Raw genomic sequence first — 11,948 nt, forward strand, 5'->3', positions numbered from 1 at the left:
TCATCTATCGGCAATAACATTTGCAGAACAATTTCTAAGTTACTTGACAGAAATTGGATTAGGCCTAGATTATTTAGGTTTAGGGCCTACAGTAGTATAGGTACTGTGGGTTCAGTATATGGATTTTTGTTGTGGGCCTGATCATGTTATTCGATGGGTTCTGATCATGTTATTCGGTGGGCCCAATCAGTTATTTGGTGGGTTATGAACAGGCCAGACAAACAGGCAGTAGACTACTATATACGGACGCAACATGCTATGTGTGTGTATGTATGGTACAGTAATAAATTACAAGTTACTGTAATATAATAATACGGACGCAACATGCTATGTGTGTGTGTACATACGGAACGTTAATATAATAATAAATAGGCCTAGGCAAGTTAGTATAAGCCTTGGTACTTTATTTTTAGCAAAACGACAAACGCTGCCCTAAAAAAAAATTATTCATTTTATTTTAATAATAATAACATTACAAATCAACAGAAAAATGACTGAACTAATAAAATGATTAAATTGCAATAAATAATTAGACGGGCCTGGTAGTCTCCGTCTAGGCTAGTGAAAAACGTTATCAGCTCAGCTCAGGGTCGAGGTCATGCAAAATACTCACTCAGCCCAGGCTACCTATACTAGGTCTAGTAGGCTAGTCCTAGCTAGTTAGGCGGCTAGCCCACAACAAAGCAAGGGAAGGTCGAAATGTTCTTACTTTTTCCGCAAATATTCTAACGTCCAATCAACAACTTCACCTTCCACTTCATCATCTGTAAGGTAGTATGTTACCAATCTAATAGGTAAAGGTTCATCGGGATTTAGAGGACCCGAATGATTAGCAACAAATTCCTCTAGAAAAGCTCTGTTTACAGAGCAATCCTGTCGCTGAGGTTCAGCCATGTCTGCTGAAGAATTGAACAACAAAACCAAACTTGAACAAAACCTTCAAGCCTAGTCGCGCTGCTCCAGACTGCATAAAACACACCACCATGAGGCTATCAGCATGACGTCATACTTTATATGGCACGCTTTAAATGCCAAACTAAAGTTTACTTGTTCATAAAAATGTGTACTGTGCGTACGTATAATAAGACAATGTTAATAATTATCTTTTTTATAATTATAAAAATGAAAATAATTATTATTTTTTTATTACACAATAAACAAAATTTTTAAAATATGTGTGTTTAATTGACAAATAAAAACAATCACACGTATATTTTTATTCAGTGTTATATTTACTGTATTTATAGAAACAAATGTACATGACTACAAATTATATGTACAGTATATCAAATGACAAAATAATCATCAACAAAATATTTATAAATATTTCGTTATTTAGACATTTTTAAAAGAAATCTGTAGCTTTATTGCGGGTATTTTGTATATCACGCTTCGGTAAATTCAGGAGATTGTCAGTAAGACTAGAACTGGAACTTGCGACACTACCAGGTGTTCTATCGCCAGGTGTTCTCCCACCAGGTGTTCTAACAGGTACACCTGTAGGTGTTTTTGTTGGTGTTGGTGTAGCTCGTAAAATAGGCGTTTTATCAGTTTTTGGCGTGTTTCTTGGTGATGGTGTATAGCTCGCCCTCAGTGATTTATCGGTACCTTTCAGTCGTTTGTTTACAAGACGCTGGGCTGCTGGGGACAGTGTTTGTATTCTTTCTACAGAGTTCATCGAGCCAAAACTTGGACTAAAAAGAGAAGTATTTATAGATATGTTAATGTATGTTAAATTTGTAAATATACAGTACAGTAGAACCCTCTGTTATTCAGGGACCACCTTATCATATAAAGGGGTCAGTTTAACCGGGGGAAACATATGTTTTAACACTACAGTCAACCTCTATTCAGGGGACAACTGTACCAAAAGGACACTAAAATAAATAAATACTATACTGAAAATGGCATTGTGTCTGGTTACCTTGCTTACCAATCCCAAGGTCCTGTGTACAAATCCTGTTCTGGACTACTACCAGAAATTTCTCATGACAAATTAAAAATGCAACTACCAAAGTTTATAATGAAACTTGAATTAGCATGCATTAGATTTGGAACTTTGACTTGGTTTACGAAAATAAAAAGTACAAATCATAGCGCCCTCTATTTATCTGAGGAAATCTGTATTTCTCACCTTGTAAGCCTCTGTGTGACCTTTTTCAAAGCAGCATCCTTTTTTGCTCGGTGTTGTTTTGCATTTTTCTCTACTAATGACCGAGCTAACTCTTCTCGTTTTGGATTCTTCGGCATCTAAAATGTCAGAAAAAAAAAAACTTGTTTTAAATACATAGACACATGAAAACGTGCTTTACTGTAGGTATTATATATAAAGTTGATAATGAGAGGAAATTGTATTTATACAAATAATGATAAGGTGTGTGTATATGATACCTTAAATCCAGGTGTTTTAGATGCAGGTGTCTGTGAACCATCTATCCTCATTGGAGTGCTTTCTATCTCACCCCATGTCATCAACGGTGAATCATGAACACCTAAATAAATGAAAAAGTGTATTTACCCTTATTATTTAAATTGTACAGTAATATCATTGTAATGTTTTTTCTATTTTGTTAATGGTGACTTATTTTAACCACCATCCACATTTTATATATAAGTTATACTTAATGATTTATAAAGAAATATATGTATTATTTGTGGAAAATCAATAAACAACAACAAACAGCAAACTCGTCCTTCAGATGGGACTTTAAACAGTGCATGAAATAGAACATTATCATCTTATATACTTTGATTAAAATTTAAAATATTAAAATAAGAAAAATATTTTTTGTCAATACTGGCTAATTATTAATCTTAAAAAAACAATGTACCTGGTACTGGAGAAGGTGCTGCAACAAATCCGTAACCTTTAACCTTTGGCGTCTCTGATGCTAAAATTTCTTTTCCATCATGGCCTATTTTACCTTGCTTCATAGCAGCCCTGTTAGCCAAAGCACGTGCATTGGCTTCTACTTGTGCAGCGTTTCGATGTGGATTACATAAAAACCTTGTGTTCTCGTATAATATTTCTCTTTCTTTGGGTGTTTTGTTGATTTTTTCTTCTGCAGTGTCCTCAACCCCATCTGGCACATACATTAATGAATTTTTAGCTTTATAAGTCCACGAGTTGAGACCAATTGCTGGAGCGCCCTCTATTGCAAGTTTTTCCGATGACCCATCTAAAATCATTAAATGTTCACCTTCTTGTCTGAGACGCTTTTCCTCATCGTATAACCACGCATTTTTTACGCGAAGCTTTTCATTTGCCTTATCCATCAGGGTATCAAAGGAAGCGTTGTCCTCACTTGTATAGTTGCTTAGGTACCTGTCTAATGATAGGTCTGTATTGGACTTATCTAATAGAAAATGTAAAACAGAAAAAGTAAAGTTATAAGTGTGACATATAATTGCATACATCAACCTCCTTTTGAGTAAAGTCACACGTAGACTCCCATAAGGGTGCCTTCATGTAATGTATTCAAATGAATAATAGTTTAAGCTCAGTAGTATTGCAATTGTTCTGTAGAGTAAAAGCTCTGTACTTTATTTTACTAATTTTAGGCCCTGGGCCCCCGCATTTCGAAACCCTGGATCTGCCACTGGAGAAAGTTAATGGTTGGCTAGAAAGTAGTGTTTTCAAGGCTTTTATCCCCCATTAAGAGTTGGGTATCTGAGTGGTTAGGACACTTGACTGTCATACAGAGATAGCTGGGTTCAATTCCCGACAACTCTCAGTCTACTCAACCAGTACCTGGTTTAAAAAAAACTAGGGAGGATAAGGCGGCGTGGAAAGGAACTGGCCAGTACCCTACCACATAATGCAGAGGCTTAGTAAAATGAGCTCCTAACAGCTCATTCCCCTACGTTCAGAAATGAATACTGGTTATCTTTTAACTTTTAGGATAAATAACACTGATATAACTTTACTCTTAAAATTACCTATGTTGGCACAGTACCTTTTTCTTTATTTCTTTCTTGATTGTTGTCAGTTGTATTTGGCTCTGGATTTGATGATGATAATTCGTCTTCTTTTGATCTCTCTGTTGCAGGTGTTTGAGCTGATTTACTCATGATGTCAGGTGTCTCAAAGGTTGCTGGGGTGATTGCTTGCTCAACTGTGTGTGAAATAAAAAAAATCATATTGTGCCATATTTGTCTACACAAAAACAATACTGGTGTCCTATGTCACTAGCTAATAATATGTACACCTAGTTACAAACAAAACTAGAAAGCCACTCAGAGAGTGCATACCTCCGCCTACTGTAAAATTCTCCTACATAAGATTTCTCCGGAAAAAAAAATATATATATATTATTTGTGTGTGTCTTAATGCTGTTTGTGATTTAGGCTAATTTCACTACAAGCATGTATATGCGAGTTTGGCGTAATGGTTTATGTAACAAGCATTTCAATTAACAATAGCTTCAGTTGACTAACAAAAGAACAGCAACGCGAAAACCAAATGAGTGAATTTGAAAAGAAATAGGTTTTTTAAACAACTCGCATCAAAAAAAGTGCACATTAAATCAAATTATGTTTTAAAATTACAAATCACAAATTATAACTCTTGCCTCAAAAATGAAGTTTTTTGGACAAGTAGTTCTCGAGAAAATGCAATTTCAGTTTACTTGTTAACTTTAAGACTGCTCGCCGGCTTTTGAAAAATTCTGTCCTATCTTTTAACACTAGCAGGTCTGAAAAGTATACTAAAAAGTGGTCCAGAATTGGGACCATGGTCCCAAATGGTCCCAAAATTTAATGGAATGGTCCTTGACCATATATCTATCTGTATATTCATTTTGGTAAAGATCTTGTAATTACTTTTTGAGTAATCCTGCTAACAAACAAACAAACAAACAGACAAACCCACGCGACCGATTACATATACCTCCTTGGCGGAGGTAAATGATTAATATTTAGTTTATTTGCATATTAATATATTTGTTTTATAGTAGAACCCTGATTAAGGAAACACCATCTGGACCTAAGTGTCCCATTAACACTTTTAGTGTTAAACATGCAAAAGTGTCCCCTTAACAGAAGTGTTCCAAAGGAGGGTTAGAATTGTATTTAAGTATTTATTTTTTCTGCATTATCTTTATCATTCACTTACATTGTGCAGGTGTGTTTGTTTGTTGTCTATGTACGGTTGATGCTTGTAGCTTGATCGCTATTTCTCTCATTTTCGCTACATCATTGTTATCTCTTGCTTCCATGTACTCAACCTGAGAGTGTAACTTTGCAAGATCCGGGAAAAAATCTCGCTGGATGATTTTCTCAAGATCCTAAAATAAGTGAGAAATTTTGATATTAATAACTTGACTTGATGTAATAATCATGTCATACATTCATTAATTAAAGAATTAGAATGTCCTCTTAACCAACAAAGGCAAAGATACTAATCTGCACAAGAGTAGGTAGTAGTACTGTAGGTGGTAGTAGTAACAATTATTTCAAACTAATTTGACTCATAGGACTTACTGCTATGTATGCCTCTTCATCCAGTACTTTCCTTTTGAAAGGCTTTCGCTTTGCTAAATGCAATTCACTAGTCTTGACGGCCTCCAGTGCCTTTTCTCCAACTTTCACCAGTGCCATCTTTTTAAAGTATATCTTCTCCTATAAAAGAGTAATCAATAGTAGGATATTAATTATTAGTACACTATTATTTAGTATCACTAGGACTAGATTAGTTATAAAAACCACAGATATTGATGATAGCTTTTATTGTCAAAATGATGATGTGATACCTGATGAAATTTTTCTTTAAATTTAAGTACTAGGGTAGGCCTAGGCCTATTATTTATTTGTAAATTCAAATTGTCTATCATGAAAAAACAAATGATTCACATTACAGGACTAGGCCTAGTGTGTGTTTGGTCAGGCGTTACTACTAGGAGGCACTATTCCAGTTTCGCAATCCTAAGCCCTACCTAATACTAGGGTAGGTTTGACTCCGTCCGGGAGGATCGGAGCAGCTGGGTTCCTCCTGTCAGCAGTGCCTGAGCAGGATGATTACTTGTCAGGCCTAGCCTTGCTTGGCGATTGAAGACTTTTTCGTAGGACTAAAATGTGTTCTTCCTTCAAATTTAAGCAGTCAGTATCAAGTATATTCACTAACCTTGCCCTGCTTTTAAAATTACAATTAAAAAACCAAAACCAACAGATAAAACAACTCAAGAACTTCTCAAAACAACAACACACACAGCTAGCTCGCAAAAATCGTAATGTTCACGATCAATGAGAGAGGGCGCTATACATAATTATTGATTAAAACAAAGATAAAAATGAGAATGATTTGTTTATTTAGTAGGCCTAATTAATTATTTGGTTAAAAAGTTACATTTTTATTAAATAAACAATTTTTGACTAAAACTAATCATACGCACACTTTTGAACATTTAATCGAATTTATTTGATTTTAATTTGTTTGGGTTTTTTGCACAGATTTAACTATGGAGGTATCTATATTATTATTAGGGCTGATCAGCAATAAATATTTGTTGTATCTAATAGTAGACAAGTAGGCCTAAAGATTTGAAATGAAATCATAGTTATGTATCAAATCCTTTCAAACAGTATGGTATTGTATTTTTTTAAACCCCGTTGCAACTTTACGATCACTATGGGAACCCGCCTACATGAAATTCCTTAATTCATTGAAAATCTGTTTTGTTATTGAGTATATCTACCTAATCTATTAGGCTAATTTTCTATAATATTAATTTATGCATGACAGTGTCATTACGTTTAATTATTTAGTACGCTCATTCCAGAAAAAAAATGGACGGAATAATATGGCAGGCCTATGCTATCATGCTTACGCCTTCCTGAGTTCAACTTGTAGGGTCACCGTGTCATGTCGTGAGCTTGAAATCTAAATTCGTACATTTTGTTTTTGTTGTTTTGAGCTCAAATTTGATACCAAAGGTAGCATAATTTATGGTTTTTTGAATTATAAGTAATGGATGTGAAACCTTAGTAGTGAAATATCACACATTGTGATCCAACTGTGTCCTCAGTCTGACTGTGAACTGCATGCAATGCTGCATACGAGTTTTGCTTTCAGAATCATGATAGACCAATACTATAATATGGAGAATTAATATCATTATTAATTGATACTTTATATCATAAAATGTTAACATTTTGAATATTATGAGGTAACTCTTCTCCGTATTTAGTGTACGTGAAAAGGGGAATTTTTCTACTCGAGGTACCATTTTTCAATACTAAAACGAAAGGGTGTGTATCGCCGCCCAAGGGTTTTCAATGCATATTGAATATGGTGATTATCGCCGCCCGTGGTACTAAGAGGATTTTTTAAGTTGGTCCATAAGCCTATAGGCATTGAATACTCAAATATACTTCGCTACATCAAAGAATGGAGATAAACAATTATTGAATAAAGAGGTATTAGTTAATAGTAATTAAGAGTCACAACTAAGTATTGGAGGTTACGTAATAATAAATAATTATTTTATTTTTTATTTGGTAACTGATTGTGACATTTACATATCCCCTATTTCTCTTCTTCTGTGGTATATAAAGATACTGAAGGCTCTGTCTACACTATCAAACTTTAGGGGACAAAAAAATGTGGATACGGATACGCCGTGACGTCTTATCACTCTAAACTTCACAATTTGTTGTACATAATTTGATAGTGTAGAGTGTAGACCATGGAGGTATACCTTGTGTAGACAGAGTTTCTATATTATTATCTCAATGCTCTCAAGGCATTCATCACTGCTAATAGCTAGGCCCTTGTGGATCTTGACCGCAGTACTGACTTGTGTGTTCAAAGAATGTTGTATAACCCCTCGCCGCAATCTACCTATCCCTTCCGAAGCTGTAATATTATTTCCTCCCTACGTGCCACGCCATGCTATTACCGTACTCGATCTCTTTAAAACGTGTGATATCTAAATCATTATCTATCATTCATTTGTTCTATTTTCCTATAGGGCCATACTATAGACATTAACCGCATTCAATGAGTTACAAAATTGAAAACAATATAGGTAATACTATTATGGAAAAATGTGTTAAAGGATGGAGTTTATCATTTCACAGATATCTCTATTGATAAACAAAATTTCAAACTATATTTTTCAAAATAGAGACCGAACCAGTTGCTCAAAACTCATCAAATTCTTACGAATAAACTCGTATAATCTCAATTCCTAAAAAGCATATATACACGATAAACAGTTTTGTTTATATTTGGGTGTTAGGCAGGTTAGTTACTTCCGTTGAAATAATATATGTTGAAATATGGTTTTATTTTCTATATAAAGATTTTTCCAATACGCAATGCATGGACGTAAGCAGAATAAAATCCGTGACGCAATGATTTTTTTTCTTCATTTTTTAAAATTCAATAGTACAAACAAACTCTTGTCGATGATGATTGTTATTGATCACAATTAAATAATCATCATCTATAAGTACTGATGACGTAATGATGACAGTGGATTGCTACTCTCGCAGGTGTTTTTAATTTTCTTGATGGAATCAGAATCAGTGTACCTTTTACTTTAAATCCAGATTAGGATGAAGTTCTACGAAATAACGTTAATTGTCCACTCGCGAATATATATATATACCGAATTACATTCCCGAGATAATTCTACCTTTACGGCTTCAGTTATTTTTGAAGTAATTAGATTAAGATGTTCGTAATATGATTTGAAACCAGATATTCTATGACAACAATAAACCTGTAGAATTGGCTCGTATCTGGTCGGAAGGCGACGGTCAAAGAATTAAATTTAATCAACGTAAAAATAAAGGTACTATCGTATATCTATCTGTCCATTTTGCAATTCTGGTATTGAACGAGAAAGTGGCATATATATTTATTCGGATATTTATTATAATTACTTTTTTAAAGTAATTAGGTCTAAACAGTCTAGTTTCTTTGGTACCGTACTAAATCTCATTATTTTGAGAGTGTCTTTCTAAAAGAATATGCCTATATTTACTTTATCTTCCTTCTAATATAAATGCTGTATAATATCTCTCGGCACTGTATATCCATTTATAGATTTGTGTATACTGCATTGTACTATCTGTACTATCTTTTTAATTCCTTCCCGCACATCAACATCATTATAAGATGGTGCTAGTCTCTATAATTTGTCCTGTATCAGGCAAATTTTGTAATACAGTGTCATCACATGTAACGCATTTATCATAGGCCATGGCAGCCAACCTTTAATGTTTGATAATTTTACCTTTATATAGAATTTGTCTATGATACTAGGAAATAAATGCCATAATATATTTCATTTCAAGAACATTTATTAGTTGGTAAAATAACAATAATATACATAATATAATTAAGACATTATTGAGGATCCTGTAAAAGAAGAAAACAATGTTCTTGTCACATGCAGGATCCCAAAGAAGAAGATAACAAGAACAACAAACAATTACATTTCAGAAAAAAATGCTTACAATTATTTTAAAGTGCAAGCGTTATTAATAATTTGAAATTAAAAACCTTTTTAAGTCTTTTTTTTTCGAAACAAAAAAGTGAACATACAATACATAGGCCTAATCATATGCTGTAGGCCATGAGCAAGGCATTGCTTGCATTGGTCAGAGCAGCATAATATTTTGATTATAGGGACAGGGCTGCTGTCTGCATTCCACACCCTTCCTGAGATTCTTGATCAAATATTCAGAAATCCATTCTAAAATTATATTAATTTATCAATTTAATGTTTCCGCGTGCATTCTAAATTTGCATCTGCTTTGCATAAATCATGAATACGTAATTATGTATTTGCTAACCCTAACCTATAAAGATTATAGCCGTAATCGTAGGGCTAAATTCATACTATATAATGAATTGTCATCTAAAGAGTTTAAATAAAAAAATGAATTATTATAAATAAAATAAATAAATAGAATATCTAACCGTTCATTTGGCAATAATTTACCGCTATGATGGAACGAACTAGTAATTGGCATATAGATATATTGGTATATTAATGTTATAGCTGTTTACGGCTATTTAAAAACAAATTGATTTCGAAAAGTCTTTACTCAATCCCATAGTTGAATGTCTATTACATATACAACTATCGGTGCCGTATCTATAATCCTGTTCATAAGCAAATTATGTGTATATAGCTGCCTACAGTATCAGATGTAACGCCTGTATCATGTCATATGCCTTCTTCTTAACCTTAACAGTAACATAATAATGCCTACAGACGTCACATGTGATACATGTGACACTTTATTACATACTTTGCCTATGGTATCTCTATGATATATATTATAAGAATCGGTTATTGTAGGCCTAAATTGGTTCCCATGGATACGTAAAGCTTGGTTTCCACTAGGACGTAACGCAAGGACCTAAACGCAACGCAAGTAATTTGACCAATCACAAGCAATGGATTATTCGAACAGTGACTTGTCACTGTGTTGCGTCTCTAGTGGGAACCACGCTTAAGTAAATAAATTCCATTCCTAAAATTATCGATAAAATAATTTGAAAGATATATCCGGATTGAAATGCATCCTAAATATGATTAATAATCATCAATTCAATGTTTCCGCTGAATTCCCAATTTGCATCTGATTTGCATAAGTTTTATGAATACGTAATTATAATTGCATTGACCTATACCCGTAATCATGGGATAAAGTCATACTATAATAAATTGTCGGTTAAGGAGCTTAAATGTTGTGAATAAATTAATCGAATAAAAAAATATGAAGTATTATTTGTAATATAGGCCTACTAATAAATAGAATGTTAAAAAAAAGTATAAATAAAATGTAGGCCTATTATATGCGTAGTTATTTCTACATGTGTTTTCGATTGCTAAACGCATTCCAATCGTAAAAATGAGAGGAAAGAAAAATATTCAAGCATGCTGGAAATTGGATCATCTAATTTTTGTCTTAATAATAGCCACTGCACAATATAACCACAAATATGATTATAATCAGCTTATTATTATAATTACCTGCAACAGTGTGTTAAAGCCATGAAGCAGCGAGTGTATATTTTGATACGTGCGCCAGTCTTATCCTTCTGGAGGAGTCCTGCTGTATCACGTCACTATGACGAAACAAATCAGTGGTTTTGTGCTTAAAAAATCAATAGTGTTGCTCATTAATTTGCAGAATATATCTGTATAATCTCTAGTTTTCTAATACGATAATAGAAATCTCAATTTTTTAAATTTGAAAGGGAATAAATGGCCTTGTGTTCAACAGAAGTCATAAAATAAGTTACAATTAGACCTGGTCTAATTTCAACCGAAAGAAGATTGATTTTTATTAAAAGTGACTTTTTTTAATGAAGTAGTTTACAGCGCTTAATTGATTTTTGTGATAACATTGATAAATATTATTACAATAAAATCCTGATTTCAGAATAGCTTTAGAGAAAAAAAGCACTTTAATTCTGCGTTAACGCTGATCCATAAAAACAACTTTTTAATTCGCGGTTGTTCTATCTTTATATAACCGTAAAAACTATTAATTATGCTATCGTGTTGTTCGCGCCGTTTAACTTTCGCGATATAATAAATGGATTAATAAAGTTCTTTTGCGCGTGTCATTAATTTTCATCATTGTTTTTTGCAAACCGCGTAAGGGTACATTGGGTTGACAACAAAACTGTAATGATAAATTGTCTAATTTAATCCTTATTTCTCCCATTTATTGCATTTTCCTGTAATAAATTATTTTTCTTTCTCCCATTACAAACACACAAGCGTGTCGTGTGATTACATCATAATCCTAAAAATAGGTATGAAAGTACATAATTAATTTTAATCATGGTTTAGCTTTCTGAATTCTAAACCCATAAAGAAAATAAAATAGATATCGGTTATGAAATTCAATAGTTAGTTTGAAATGTTATTTTTAGATCAGGCCTATATAATATATTGGTTAATACACAGAGTCGGTTGTGC

The 11,948-nt window shown here is 33.3% G+C and overlaps 2 protein-coding genes across 3 annotated transcripts in view; both read right to left on the minus strand.

Moving 5' to 3' along the window:
• The window catches only part of LOC144834604 (protein phosphatase 1F-like), a 66,133-nt gene extending 65,349 nt beyond the window's left edge, over window positions 1-784 (minus strand). For both annotated transcript variants that reach the window (XR_013610987.1, XM_078689475.1), the window contains exon 1: window positions 710-784. The gene's annotated coding sequence lies outside the window, so the exon portion shown is untranslated. The remainder of the gene's footprint in view (window positions 1-709) is intronic.
• A 435-nt stretch (window positions 785-1,219) lies between these two features.
• LOC144836207 (splicing factor ESS-2 homolog) lies at window positions 1,220-6,233 on the minus strand. Its single transcript, XM_078691450.1, has 8 exons — window positions 6,122-6,233; window positions 5,482-5,619; window positions 5,114-5,285; window positions 3,957-4,115; window positions 2,832-3,356; window positions 2,392-2,492; window positions 2,135-2,250; window positions 1,220-1,694 (listed from the first exon to the last, which is right to left on the minus strand). The coding sequence occupies exons 2-8, from the start codon at window positions 5,596-5,598 to the stop codon at window positions 1,346-1,348; spliced, it is 1,539 nt and encodes a 512-aa protein (XP_078547576.1). The 5' UTR covers window positions 5,599-5,619; window positions 6,122-6,233; the 3' UTR covers window positions 1,220-1,345.
• Window positions 6,234-11,948: the final 5,715 nt, after the last annotated feature.

The sequence above is a fragment of the Antedon bifida genome, chromosome 2 (assembly GCF_963402885.1).
Source record: "Antedon bifida chromosome 2, ecAntBifi1.1, whole genome shotgun sequence".
Lineage (NCBI taxonomy): Eukaryota > Metazoa > Echinodermata > Crinoidea > Comatulida > Antedonidae > Antedon > Antedon bifida.

Excerpts from the sequence above, each read along its gene's own strand:
- LOC144836207 (XM_078691450.1), bottom strand. The coding sequence starts at position 5,598 with ATGGCACTGGTGAAAGTTGGAGAAAAGGCACTGGAGGCCGTCAAGACT. Across the intron at positions 2,493-2,831 it reads AGCACCTTCTCCAGTACCAG|GTGTTCATGATTCACCGTTG; the intron begins GTACATTGTTTT and ends TCATTTATTTAG. Across the intron at positions 1,695-2,134 it reads GTCACACAGAGGCTTACAAG|TCCAAGTTTTGGCTCGATGA; the intron begins GTGAGAAATACA and ends TTCTCTTTTTAG.